The 12,754-nt window shown below is 58.2% G+C and overlaps 1 protein-coding gene across 1 annotated transcript in view; it reads left to right on the top strand.

Annotated features, from left to right (window-relative positions):
* The first annotated feature begins 4,116 nt into the window (after positions 1–4,116).
* Positions 4,117–12,754, top strand: part of MDGA1 (MAM domain containing glycosylphosphatidylinositol anchor 1) — a 54,226-nt gene continuing 45,588 nt past the window's right edge. The window contains exon 1 of the mRNA XM_034991152.1: positions 4,117–4,246. Within this exon, the coding sequence (XP_034847043.1) occupies positions 4,180–4,246 (67 nt within the window). The 5' untranslated portion in view covers positions 4,117–4,179. The remainder of the gene's footprint in view (positions 4,247–12,754) is intronic.

Raw genomic sequence — 12,754 nt, 5'->3', positions numbered from 1 at the left:
GCAAAAGAATCTTAGTATCCTGGATGGAAGCCAGGAGTTGGCAGTCAGGTGCTGACCACCGAACCTTCAGGCAGCCCAACCTCAGTCGGCCTCAGGTCCAGGGGTCTAGAGCTCATGTGCTGTCCACCCACCGCCAACAGCCCATTTTGGGGCCCTGTGAATTGTTCTGTGTGTATGAAAAGTCTAGGAAACACTTCTTGTGAAAACATTTTAGACACCTAGGTCCTTACGTTTCTTCAGTATAGAACAGTGGGAAAGAACAAGGTCAAGGAGCCAAGCTACCTAGGTCAAAGCCATTTAGCAGGTATGTGAGTCACTAAATCGTTCTATGTTATTCTATGAGAGTAACAGTCCTATCTCCCATAGTTGTTATGAGGATTAAATAGTTATCCACATGAAGGGCTTAGAACAGTACCTGGCCTGGGGTATCAGCTGTTATTATTACTTACATCTAACAACCACTCTGTAGATAGGGATCCTACTCACATTACAGTTGGGGAAACTGAGGCCTAGAGAGGTTATGACTGGAACGTAGGACTGATGGCTCCCAAGTCTAGTGCTTTTTTCCTTCTCCCTGGTTGCCTCCCCTTGTCAGACACTGGGCTGTGTCAGAGGCAGCAGGCCAGGCACACTTGGGGGAGGAGACGGCTGAATTTACATGCAACACAAACAGGCTGTCAAGGTTCTTACACTGCATATAATTAGCTGCAGAATATTCACAAGTGAATTCGCTACAGCAAATGTTCAATCCCAGCCCGGCTCCCCCCTCCTCCTGGTCTCTCCCTGACCATGAGTCTTCTCTCTCCTTCAGGCCAGTGTATGTGCTCAAGAGTACATCAGCTGAGTCAGTGGGGTTCCGTCCCTCAGTAAAACACCCCAAAGCCAAAGAGGAGCAATTAACTGCTGTTTGGGGGGGCTGGACCGGCTGACTGGAAAATAGGAAGGTAGTCGCCTCTGGCTTGGACACAATGCGCAAAGCCAAGAAGAGCAGGAATCATTGTGATCACTCCCTGAGAGCTTCCTGGAGGTGGTGAGGGTTTCTAGGAATTTTTGAACAGTAGGAAGATGACAATAAAAGAAAATAGTCATCACCACACCCTCAAGTGGTGCCACGTCTTTTTTGGAATGGGTGGGGGAGGTAGGTGGGAAGAGGCCTGATAGCTCTGTAGCCCGGTGGAACAGAAAATGGATTTTTCTCTTGGGGGTATCCTAGGTCTGTGGTATCTGGCCTATGAGGGGCATCACTCATCCATTCATTTAACAAATCTGCAGCTAGCATCTGTTGGGTGCCCAGCACTAAATCAGATCGCCTTATTCAGCCTTGGATCCACAGGAAAGGAAGGAGAGAGAAAGGGGGGAGGGGAAGGAAGAAGGAGCAATCAATTGGAGGTGGGCTGGAGAATAAGATTCTTTAGATGTTTTGGGACTTCCCAGAATGGACAGAAAGGGAACCGAGAAGGTGTCAGTGGATGGCACATCCCCCTACCGCGGCCTGGCATTTCTCCCAACACCTCCCACTGCTGCCCGGCACGTTCTCCTGTGAGAAGTCAGTCCCTCGAGGGTCAGGGGAGGAGAGACCTAGCAGGAAATGGGCCTAGGATGGGGTGGGGTTTATTATTTTTTAAATTTATGTTTTAATTTTACATATTGAAAAATGAAACCTTTTTTGGTGTAAGTTCTTTGAGTTTTGGCAAACGCATAGAGTCGCGGAACCACCATCACAGCCAAGATACTGAACAGTTCCGGGGAGAGGGGGAAGGAGGGTTAATAATCTCCCCGCTTGTTAGCTGCTGCGGTCGTCTGCGATCCCACGGGCCGCCCTAATACAGTCTTGCGCACCAGCCGAGATTAATAACGGCGACAGGTGGAGCAGGTGAGATTAGCAGGACGCGGGTGGGGGGACGCGATCGGAGGCGCAGGGGAGGCCGCCCACCTGGCTTCCCAGCCCACGGCTCCTCCCCGCTGGCGTTTGGGAGGAACGCTCTCCCCACCCCTGCTCCGGGAGCCTGGGTGAGGTAGCGGAGTTCCGGAGTGCCGGACCCCCGCAGCTGGAGCGGGCCGCGGGGCTTGGCTACCGGAAGAGAGTGCGCCCCTGGGGCGCTTGGGGGCGCCTGAGGTCCTAAGGAGAGGCAGGATGGGGGGAGAGACAGGGGCGAGCCGGGGAGAATGTGGGTGGCCTAGGGGAGCTCCGGCAGCGGGGTCCTGCGGACAAACCTGTTGGCAACCTGTGGGCCGAGGCAAGGGCAAGAGCTCCAAGCGCGCGCTCTCCGCCCCCGGCCCCGCCAGCTGCGGTGCCGGTGGCCCCCACGCCCTACGCAGGGAGAGGCCGCGGCTGCCTGGAAAGGGGCGGGGGCTCGGCCGGGGGCGGAGGGACTCCGGGGCCGCGCAGACAGCCCTGCAGACAGCTGGCGGCCGGCTCGCGCGCCTGCAGGACCCCAAAAGAGGCGGGCCCGTGGCCTTTCCCTCCGAACCCCGCTTTAGTTCCGACCACCAAAAGTGCAAAACATATACTAAGTGTGCACTGCCCCGCAGGCTTCGGTCCCCGGGGCGAACGGCCGTGCTTGCCCCGCGAGCATACTGGAATCGGTGCACCCGGCTCGGCAGCCAGTCTGGGTGTGCAAGGGCGGGCGAAGAGCGCGCGTGCGAGCGCGCGGCTGCAGAGCCCGCGCCGAAACCCACGTCCCTCCGCCACTGTCCTCGGGATAGATGGATCCATTTCTGCTTTCTGACATTTTCCTGCCGGGGGGGTGGGGGGGGCGGAGAGAGGAGAGAACGGGGAGGGGCAGAGAGAGAGAGAAAAACAGAGAGAGAGAGAGAGAGAAGAAAGCAGGCAGTCTGCTTCCCCCAGCCCTGTTTTGTTTTCTCTAATTGGTCCTGGGGGAGGCGAGGAAATTGGACAGAGGCTGGGCCGGGCGAGCTGGGCTGCCTTTAATTGGCTCCTTTTTTTAACTGGAGGGGAATCAAACAGGAGAGCGAGCGACAAAGGGTGGGAGAGCGAGAGACCGAACGAGGAGACGCGAGGAGGAGGGAGGAGGAAGGGAGGGAGGGAGGCGGGGGGAGCGCGGAATGAAAAGCTCCGAGGGGGGAAAAAGCAGCACAGCGAAGCCCAAGTTGCCGAGCGAACGGAGCGCTCACGCGGCCCCGAGCCCAGCGGCCGCTGCGCCCGGGAGCCCGGCCCGGCCCCGCCCGCTCGGGGCCCCCGCCGGCCGAGGCCGCCGGGCGGGGGCGGGGACGACCAACTTGGGGCGCGGCGCAGCCCCGCTCTCCCGAGAGCATCGAGCGCGGGAGCGCCACGGCCGCGGCCAGACGGCGGGAGCGAAGCGCGGCGAGCGGAGGCGGCGAGCGGCGCCCGCGCCGCAGCCCCGGCCTCGCCGAGAGCGCGAATATTTTTCAAACGACTCAAACTTTCCTCCTTTCCCCGCTTTCTGGGGTCTCTCCTGGCTGGAATTGCTCTCCTGATTCCCGCGGGGGCGCCGGGGCGCGATTCCTCCCCGGGGTTCCTCGGTGGCTCGGTTAACTTCGCGGACCTGGGGACCCGTGGCTCTCGCCCCGCGGCCGAACCCAGCCAGCGCTGCTCCCCCGCTCAGGAGGGCCGGGGGCCGGGGCTCCTTCGCCTCCGGGAGGGCGCCCAACCCGGCCCGCTTGGGTCGGGCTACTGAGACCCCAGCGCCCGCCGCAGGACTGGTGACAGCGGATTAACCCCGAGCGAAGTCCGGGCCTTCCCGTCCCCGCTCCGCGGAGAGGCGTCCCCTGGGCGGGGAAACGACAAGTTTGTCAGTCGTCGGTGGCCTGTTGGATCGAAGCGCCCCCGCCGCCGCAGAGGGGTCCCTGGCGCCCAGCACACGGAGCAGACAGCCCTGGGGACCCCGGGCGCATCGGCGGCCGGGCTCCTCGGGCCGGGGCGCTGGCTGCTGCGCCGGGCGCGCCAAGGCACCCGGGGCCGGGCCAGCGCCCCCTGCGTCCCCACGCGGGCAGCGGCCCCGCCAGAGGAGAAACCCGGGTCGCCGCCGCCGCCACCGCCGCCTCCTCAGTCTCCTGGTCTCCGTCGCCGCCGCCGCCCCCTCCGTCGCCTCTCGGGGGAGGGGGGGACGCAGGGGGCATCGCGGGGCCCCGGCGGATGAGCCCCCTGCCACCTCTCGGGCTGCGCCGCCTCGCGGGGATGAAGCACCGGCCGTGAAGATGGAGGTGACCTGCCTTCTACTTCTGGCCCTGATCCCCTTCCACTGCCGGGGACAAGGAGTCTACGGTAAGAGCCCGCGTCCCGCTCCATGCTGGCTTAGCACCGCGCGGAAACTTTGCAAGAGGCGCAAAGTGCGCGCTGCCGGGGTTTGGTGGGGACCCCGGCTCGGACTCTGGAGTGGATGCCCGGGTCCCCGCCCTTCTCAGGGCGCGAGGAGATCGAGCTAGCTGTTTCGGAGCACGGAGACGGGTCGTAGGGTCTAGCGTGAAGCCGGGGATGCCAGGGGGAGGGACCCACTTCCTCAAACCTTGCCAGGGGCAGGAGTGACTCGGAACCCTTGAGAACACCCAGTCGGCTCGGGAGATCCTGACAGACCCCAAACCTGGGCCTGGGGCAGCGACTTGCACGGAAACCTGGTCCTACCCTGGCTCGGCGGGAGTAGAAGCCGAGCGATGCACGATCCGGAGTTGCGCGTGGCTGGCGGGTGAGCTGGCTGCCGGCACCACGGCCGGGCGGCGGGCTCGCCTTCCCGGCTCTCGCTGCGGCTTCGCTTCTTTTTACTCGCTTCTTGACGGCCAGAGCGAATGCCAGCATCCCCCGTATTGGGTGCCTGAAACCCGGGCATCCGTTTTCGAACCTCGCCTGAGCCAGTTCCTCCTGTCCCCGCTTCTCAGCTACAAAATCCCAGCCCCACCTTCCTTCTCCCTGAGCGCACACACGGACACATTCAGCCACCGTCCCCAGAAAACGCGAACACTGCACGCACCCATAGGGCTACGTGTTCAAACTCTGCCTCCTGCCACGCAGCTCTGCTCCTGCGTCCCTACGCCGTGTTCTCCGACGCTCAGGGGACTCTGGCTGGGTGTCCCTTCTCCAGACTCTCCAGAGGGTGTTCCCCGGGGAAAGGTCCCGAGAGCAGGCATCATCTGTGCACGATCGTCCAGAGCTCCCCCTTCTCAGGGACCCTCCCTCTGAGTTCTAGCAGGCTTCTGTACCCTGACCTTAGAGCGTGAAAAAGTCCGTCTCGGGGCCCAGTGGTCCTTACTTTGCCTTCTCCTGACTGCAGGGTGGTCTGTGTGGGTCACTTTGTAATCGTGTGTAGCTGGGGTGGGGAGAGGTCCCTGTCCCTCTTCCCCTGGGCCCAGGGTCTGATTGTTCATCTTTAGATCAGAGGAGAGTTTGACTCATTCTGTGGGTGCGGAGGCAGAGGTATTGTCCCCCCAGCTGCCCCCCCACCATGGCGCTGGGCATACACCAGCCAGCCTCAAGTGCAGATGCTAAATGCTCCCTTCTGGGGGCGGCTGGCCTTGCTGTGCCTCCCAAGAGGCAGGGGTGTCCTGAGGGGTGTCTGGGAGGTGACATGCTCCCCGCCCTACACAGTTAGCTGGCTTTGGCTTAATTCCCTGGGGAGGCGGGCCCAGGCATCTGGCCAAACTCTACTTCTTAATTAGTTTGTGTGTCTCTTACTGCCTGGCCCTTTACAGAGGCCAGAAGAGGGAAGGGGGAGGAGGAGCGCAGCGGAGACTGAGGAGGGAGGGGGCTTGTAGGAAGGAGGCCACTGACCTGGCCCCAGAGGCCTCCCTAGGGCAGAGGAAGATACCGGGGGTTTAGGGGGCGGGAGTCCTCTTTCCTCTTTCCCCCAAGGTTTCCTAGTAGCCTCACTGCCTCAAGAGCTGGCCTAAGGAGGGATGTCACTGAGGTCTTTGCCCCCTACTCCCCACACCTCAGGGGCTCTGAGAGTGACAGAGACCTCACACTATTCCCTGCTGTCTGTCCTCTACCCTGCTCCTCCCTCCAAATGTCCTTGGGAGATCTGGCCAACCTGTTTCCTGGCCATCCCTCTCCTCTATCCCCTCCAGCGTTTCCAGCCTTCTCCAGAGCTACACAGGGCCCTTGTTGAGGAAGGTCCTCTGAGCCTAGCCTGGAAGCCCCAGCAATGAGGACAGTAGGGGTGGGGTGGGGGAGATAGGGGTGGTGTCTGCGGGCTCTGATTTCAGAGGACTTGGGGCCAGGATTTAGCCATTGGCTTATCTGCCCCCTATTTTCTGTAGTTTCTCCTCCCTCGTGTGCCTGGGTCTCCCTTTTCGTTGCTCTCCATTTGGAGCAAATCAAGGTGAGCTGGGTGTACTGGGGCCAGCCCCGGGCCCTGGGGTGACAGCGCCTTTGGGGTGTTGGCTCCAAAGAAGCCTGGGGCCTCAGAGGAATTGCAGAGTGGAGTGTCTTCGTTGAGGTTGATGGAGAGAAGTGACAATCTAGTAGGAGAAGGAGGACGGCAAGAGGCTGCTGAGTTCTTTGTGATGCTAGAAGCTTTGGCCAGAGACAGCAGAAGGGGGAACAATTGTAGGACTGTAGTCCTTCGGCCCTCCCAGTTTCCCTCTCCGTCCAAAGCAGATAAAGCAGCTCGAGAAAGAGTAGAGTGTAGGGGTGAGGGATGGTCACTTGTGTCCATCATTGTATCCTGGCATCCAACGTGGTACCGAGCACACAGCAGAAGCTGAGCAAACATTTGTTGTAGGAATGAAGGGCCATGGTTGGGGGCGGGGGGAGGTTGAGGAAATGTTTTTTGAAATTCTTTTCCTCCAATAAGTCAGTCTAGGATGTTTTCCAGCAAGGTAGTGGGGCATACTCTGAGGGTCTCTGTTTAGGGAGAGTCACAGAGCCCTAGGCTGGCAGCCTAGGGGACCTCAGGGAGAACAGAGAAGAGGCTTAAAGCCCAGGCACAAAAGAAAACAGTGTGTCCTGGGGAGGGAACTCCAGCCCCTTCCCCTCTATCCCAGGCCTGTGTGGCTGAAGGAGGGGCAGATTAACATGGAAGCTAAATTGAGGAGAGGGAGGAAGAACAGGAGGGCATGGAGGGCAAAGCCGGCAGGATCTAGCCTGGGCTGTGGGTCTCTGTTGAGGCTGGTGGGAGGCAAGTACTCAGAACCCTATACTCCGCTTCCCTCTGAGGGTCCTCTTGCCGGCACTGAGCTCTGCTGTCTGCAGTAGGGCTGGGAGGTGCGCGCTCAGTCTGGCCAGGTGGCCTCCCTTCTTCTTTGGGGCACAGATGCTATAGCAGCCGAGTACTGGACCAGATGGTCCATTTGGAGCTAATCCCCTCCTCCCTCCCTGCTTCCCAATCTCCTGGCCCAGTTTGTTGTGCTCCGTGGTGGATCCTGTAATTTGTTTTCTGGCTGGCAAGGGAGGTGGGCTGGCCCCAGAGTGATGGAGGAAGAGTTTCCTGCATGTGGAGAGCATCAGAAAGCACCCCCTCCTCCATCCCGGCTTCCTTTCCTCCCCTAGCTGCTGGACTTCCAGCCAGGGCAGGTCAGTGGGATTCCTCTCCCTTACAGAAACACACAAACCCTTGGATTATTTAATATGCAGGAGTAGGAATTGACATTATCCTTAAGACAGGTTGTTTGCAACTTACTGGTGGAAGTCAAAATATTTCACCAAAGGTGTCATCAGAAACTACTATCCTATGCTAATTTTTGTGGGAACATGAAGACAGATGTTGAATAATTTGACAAGAGCAACATAGCTTACAGAATTATCACCAAGTCAGGTTTTTTTCCCCTCCACTGAGGGGTGCAGAGAAGGAATTTCAGGAAGTGTGTCTCCCAGTACCATCTTCTGGGTGTTGATCTGGGTGTGGGCACTCTGGGGAATTTTCACTAGAGTTTCTATCATGTGCCTTGAGACTGGCTGTCCGTATCTGACTCTCCCCCTGGAGAAGGCATGGCATCAGAAAATTCTGGTCCCCTAGGGCTAACAGAAGGCTTGGGGTTTTCTAAATGTCCTCAAGAAGGTTCAAACCTCTGTTCCTTCTTCCTCCCCAGTTACAGAAACAGCATGAGGGAGAGACGGGGCCTTGTTCCACCAAAGCCGGCTGGTTTGTTTGCCTTGCCAGCACTGTCTCCCTGCCCCGCCCCCCACATTTCCCCGCTGAAGTTGATGTTGGCCGGTGAGCCAGCCAAGGGCTCCCCAGGCCCAGCAGCAGGCTGGAGAGCCCCACTTTGGGTCAAGATCGGCATGATGTCCCATCCTACACTGCAGGCTGGGAATCTGTGTTTCCTGACTGGCTGGGGGCCCTGGTGAGGGGGTGGTTAGAGAGAATGTTATTAGCCAGGAAAGCACCCTTGAGGGGGTGTGCTGGGGCCATGCCAAGGGCCCACTTGTAATTGGCCAGGCTTGGCTGTGAGTTGCCGGGGCTGGGTGGCAAAGCCTCATTTAGAGCCTGGTATTAGCTCTGCTTTGCTAGAACAGGGAAGAACAGGCTGGGTGGGTGGGGGTGGGGGTGGGGGTTGCTCCGGAGGGAGAATAGAGGGAGCTAATCACGGCCGCCAAGGCCCGGCAAATGAATGATGCAGGAAATCAATATCTGGGGGCGGGAGTGGAAATCTGGGCAGTGGGAGCAACCCAGCTTCTCCAGCCGCCCAGGAGGCATGGGAGGAGCGGGACAGGCCGAAGTATGGAGGACCCCTCTGGGCCACCTCCTCCCACCCCCCCACGACTACTCTGCATCTCAGCCCCCCCACCCTCGCCTATCTGCCACCTGCCTTCCATCTCCATGTTGGGTTAGGAGATGCCCCTGCAACACAGCGGGACTGGGAGAGCCTTGCCCTGCCCCCTACCTGCCTCTGGACACCTGAGCCTGACTTGGCCCCAGGTGCAGGGAGTGTGTGTAGCAGCCTGGGGACGCGGCCCCCTGCTGTTGGCACTGCCACTCCAGATGTGGCCAGCAGGGGGAGGGCTTGGCCACCACATTGCCTTTCCTGGGCTTCTCTGGGCCTCAGGCCTCCCGGTCGGCTGAGAGTTAGTCCAATTCCTCAGCCTGGGGTCCATTGGGGCTCCCTAGGGCCGGCTGAAGCTCTGGGCCCCCTCCACCTCCTACGTACTCACCCCAGTGTCCCACGGCACTTGCCTGTGGCCAAAGCCACGCGTCCTGACCCTAGTGCCACAGGAGAGCTCTGTGGTGGGGCTCAGCTCTGTGGGATCCTGCCCAGGTGGGGCTGTATACAGAGCAGGGACTGTTGCCCTTGCAGAGCTGCTTCTTTGTGAACCTGGGGTGTGGCCCCTGTTCTTCGTCTTCCTCCCCTTCTCAGAAAACTCTGCTTTGCAGGCACACAGCTGCCATGGCAGGAACTGGGTATGAAGGGGCCCAATTACGTTTCAGTGCTGATACAGGAGGCAAGAGCAATGCTTAACACAGAGGAATCCTTTTTAAACAATGCAATCTCTCTTTTCCCCAAGTCAATGAGTAACATGTAACAATCAGAGAATATATTAAATTATAAGGAGGAAAGTAAAACTCGACACCCCGCCATGCATTTGGTGAGGGTTCTTTCAGGCATCCTTTTGTGCAAAGAGGAATGAATCTTTCAAGGAGACTCATTGGTTTTAACAACAATCCCTTATAGGCGTGTAAGTGTCGTGTGCCTGCCTCACTGTTTCAATGCCTCTGCCCCCACGCAGTTGGGCTGGAGGACAGGCTGAAAAGAACTGGGCAGTTAGAGTTGGAACCGCTAAGGAACAATAATAACAACCGCTCACGTTTCCTGCAGAGGCTGAGATCACAAACGTGTATTGTCTTTAATCCTCACCACCGCCCCTTGAGTGAGTCATTGTCAGCCCCTTTTACCAAAAAGTAAACTGAGGGCTCAGGAAGATGAAGTCACTTGTCCGAGTGACAGAGCTGGGCTCCAACCCAGAGCTGATTACAGAGCCTGTGCTTGGGGGGAGTAGGCTGGAATCCTGGGTGTAGGAGAAGCTGCCAGGAAGTTCTCAAGCAGAGAAATGGGCTGACGTGAGCCATCTTTCAGGCCGCTGTGCAGCTGCGTGTTTTAAAGAGGATATGGCCAGGAGGACGGAGACTGGGCAGGAGGTCCTGGAGTTGTCCGGGGAAGCCACAGGGAGAAGTTGATCCGGGTGGTGGCTGGGAGGATGGACAGGAGGGAGTGGGTACAAGGACTGTGGTCATTGAACAAACACCTGAGTGAAGGCCCTGGATGGAACACTTGAGATATCTGGCGAGAGAAACATGCTCTTACTCTCGGAGACTTTGCATTCAAACCGAGGAGAGATAGGCAGTAAACAATGAACAAGTATGTAATGCATCGTATGACGATGGGTTCTATGAAAAAGGGTAAAGGAGCCAAGGGGACAAGGAGTGGTCGACTGCAGTTCACGTTCAAATACAGTGGCTGGAAGGCCTCCTTGTGTAGGTGCCACCTGACCAGAGATCTGAAGATGCGGAGGGAGGAGGCCTGGTGGATATTTGCAGGACGGATATTCCAGGCAGGAGATTAGCCAGTGCAAAGACTCTGGGGTAGAAGCGTGCCTGGCCCGTTTAGCAACAAGGAGGCGTCAATTGGCTGAAGCCCAGTGATCGATGGGGAGGGGTGTTGGGAGGTGGGTGTTAGAGGGTTAGTGGGCCAGGTTGTTAGCAGTCTTGAAGGCTATGTAAGGATGTTGGCTTGTATTCTGAGAGATGTGGGGAGCCATGGGGGGGGGGTTTGAGCAGGAGAGGGACATGAACTGACACTTTTTAAATAGAATTCCTCTGGCTGCCCTGTGGAGAATGGGCTGTAGGGGGTTGGGTGTGGGGGAAGGGATCCACTTAGAGATTGTGGGAAAAGGCAAGAAATGAGACCATATGATCATTAGCTTCCACAAGTGCTTCAGGAACAGTGTAGGCAAGAGTTGGGGCTGCCGATGGCTCTGAGGCTTGGCACACAATGGCGGTGAGGTACAGCAAGGGCCATGGAAGGCAGGCAGGTTTGGGGCAATGGAGTGACGGAGTTAAGAGCTGGGACTTCTGGGTAAGAAACCTGGTCCGAACCCCAGCTCTGCCCTGCACCAGCTACGAGAGCCTGAGAAGTTACCTCAGCTGTGGAAGGCATGGCTTTTCTGCTTGTCAGATAGAGACAGTCGAACCCATGGCGTGGGTTTGTGATAAGCAGGCAGTGAGACAGCCTGGGAGGCCCTGAGCCCCGTGCTCGGCTCTCAGCCAGGCCTCAGTGCATGGTTTTCTTTTAACAACAATGCTAGTGCAGTTTTGAAGTTCATGGGATCCCCGTGTGGGATGTCTGGGAGAGATGTTGGTGGGGTAAATGGACATAAGTGTTCACGCTCAGGAGAGAGATCATGGTGAGAGGCAGATTTGCACATCTGGATTTATGTGCACAGAACGATGTGGGTTGAAATCATGAATGGACTAAAACTGCCAGGGAGGAGAGAGTAGAGTGAGGGGCACTGGACTGAGACCAGCACCCTGGGGGTGGGAGGCATGAAAAGAGACAGAGTAGGTGGCATCAGGGAGGTGGGAGGAGACCCAAGAGGGGACAGGGACGAGGAGAAGCGAGGAGAAGGGACGGGGTCGGTGGGAGCTGAGGTGGAGGAGGAGACAGTAAGGGCCGTCTAGGGGCTGGGGGGTTGGCAGGGAGGCAGCTGCAGCTCTGAGCAGGGCTCCTCGAGATCCAAAAGGACTCCACTGGGGCTTTTGTGAAAACGCAGATGCCGATTCAGTGGGTCTGGGGCTAGGCGGAGATTCTGCATTTCTAACACACTCTTGGGTGCTGCCCGAGCTGCTGGTCCGCGTTGCTCTTCGAATACCAAGGGCACGCAGGAGAGACGCTGGACTCAAATGGCCAACTTGGGTTGGAGGGCCAAGTGGGTAACTTGCTGCCTATGCAGGGCTCTGGCCCCGGAGCCTCGCTTCTGAGCCTCAGTTTCCCTCTCTGGAAGGCTGGTTCAGGCATGCCCGCCTCTTGGGATTACAGAGAAGCCCGACAGTGATAACGCTTTGTAAACTCTCAGGTGAACTCTGGGGACTGTGTTTCCCAAGAGCAGAGGGGGTGGCAGGCAGATGGTAGGGAGCCCCGGGTGTGGGTGGTGTGTGGAAGCAGGAGGTGCAGGCTGTGCTTTTGAGAAACGTGGCCGGCCGGGGAGGGGCTGAACCACAGTCCCTGCTCCCTGGACCCGGCCTCCTGCCCGTGGGAAGCTGGGGCCGCAGGGGCGGTGGTCTCCGTCAGTGGGTAGTGACTTGGGCGGGCAGGGGGGCACTGCTTGGCCAGCTTTGCAGATTCCACCCCAGGCTCTTGTTGGTTCCTTTCTAGTGCCAGAAACTCAGCTGAAAAAGACTTTGATTATCTGGAGGGTTGGAAGCTGTGTAGAGAAGTGGTTCTCAACCCCAGGGGCATCTCAGAACCACCTGGAGAGCTTTTCCAACGACAGATGCCTGGCTCCACCCCCAGACCTCCCGAATCAGAAGCTCTGCAGGTGCCATCAAGGCAGCTGTGTTCGTAAAGAGCTCTCCATTTGATTCTTGGGCACAGCTGGTGTAGACCGTGCATCCGAATGAGTCAGGCCCAGCAGATGTCTTCTTCCCTTGGGCTTTCTGAGGGCATTTCTGGGTTTTCCAGGTCACCGCCCAAGCTTTGATTCAGCCAAGCTTATCTGGACCCTGGGGTCTTTAAAAAACAATAACAACAACAACCCACACTTATTATTTTGGAAATGATGAGCAGGGAGGGCTTTCTAGTTTAATAGTTCTAACTGGCAAGTCCAGGTCACGGGCTTGGGAGACCGGCC

The sequence above is a fragment of the Mirounga leonina genome, unplaced genomic scaffold, assembly GCF_011800145.1.
Source record: "Mirounga leonina isolate KUSES-001 unplaced genomic scaffold, KU_Mleo_1.0 Mir_53, whole genome shotgun sequence".
In the NCBI taxonomy this organism is placed as follows: domain Eukaryota; kingdom Metazoa; phylum Chordata; class Mammalia; order Carnivora; family Phocidae; genus Mirounga; species Mirounga leonina.
The sequence above is the reverse complement of the archived record's forward strand: the minus strand, read 5'-3'. Positions and strand labels throughout refer to the sequence as shown.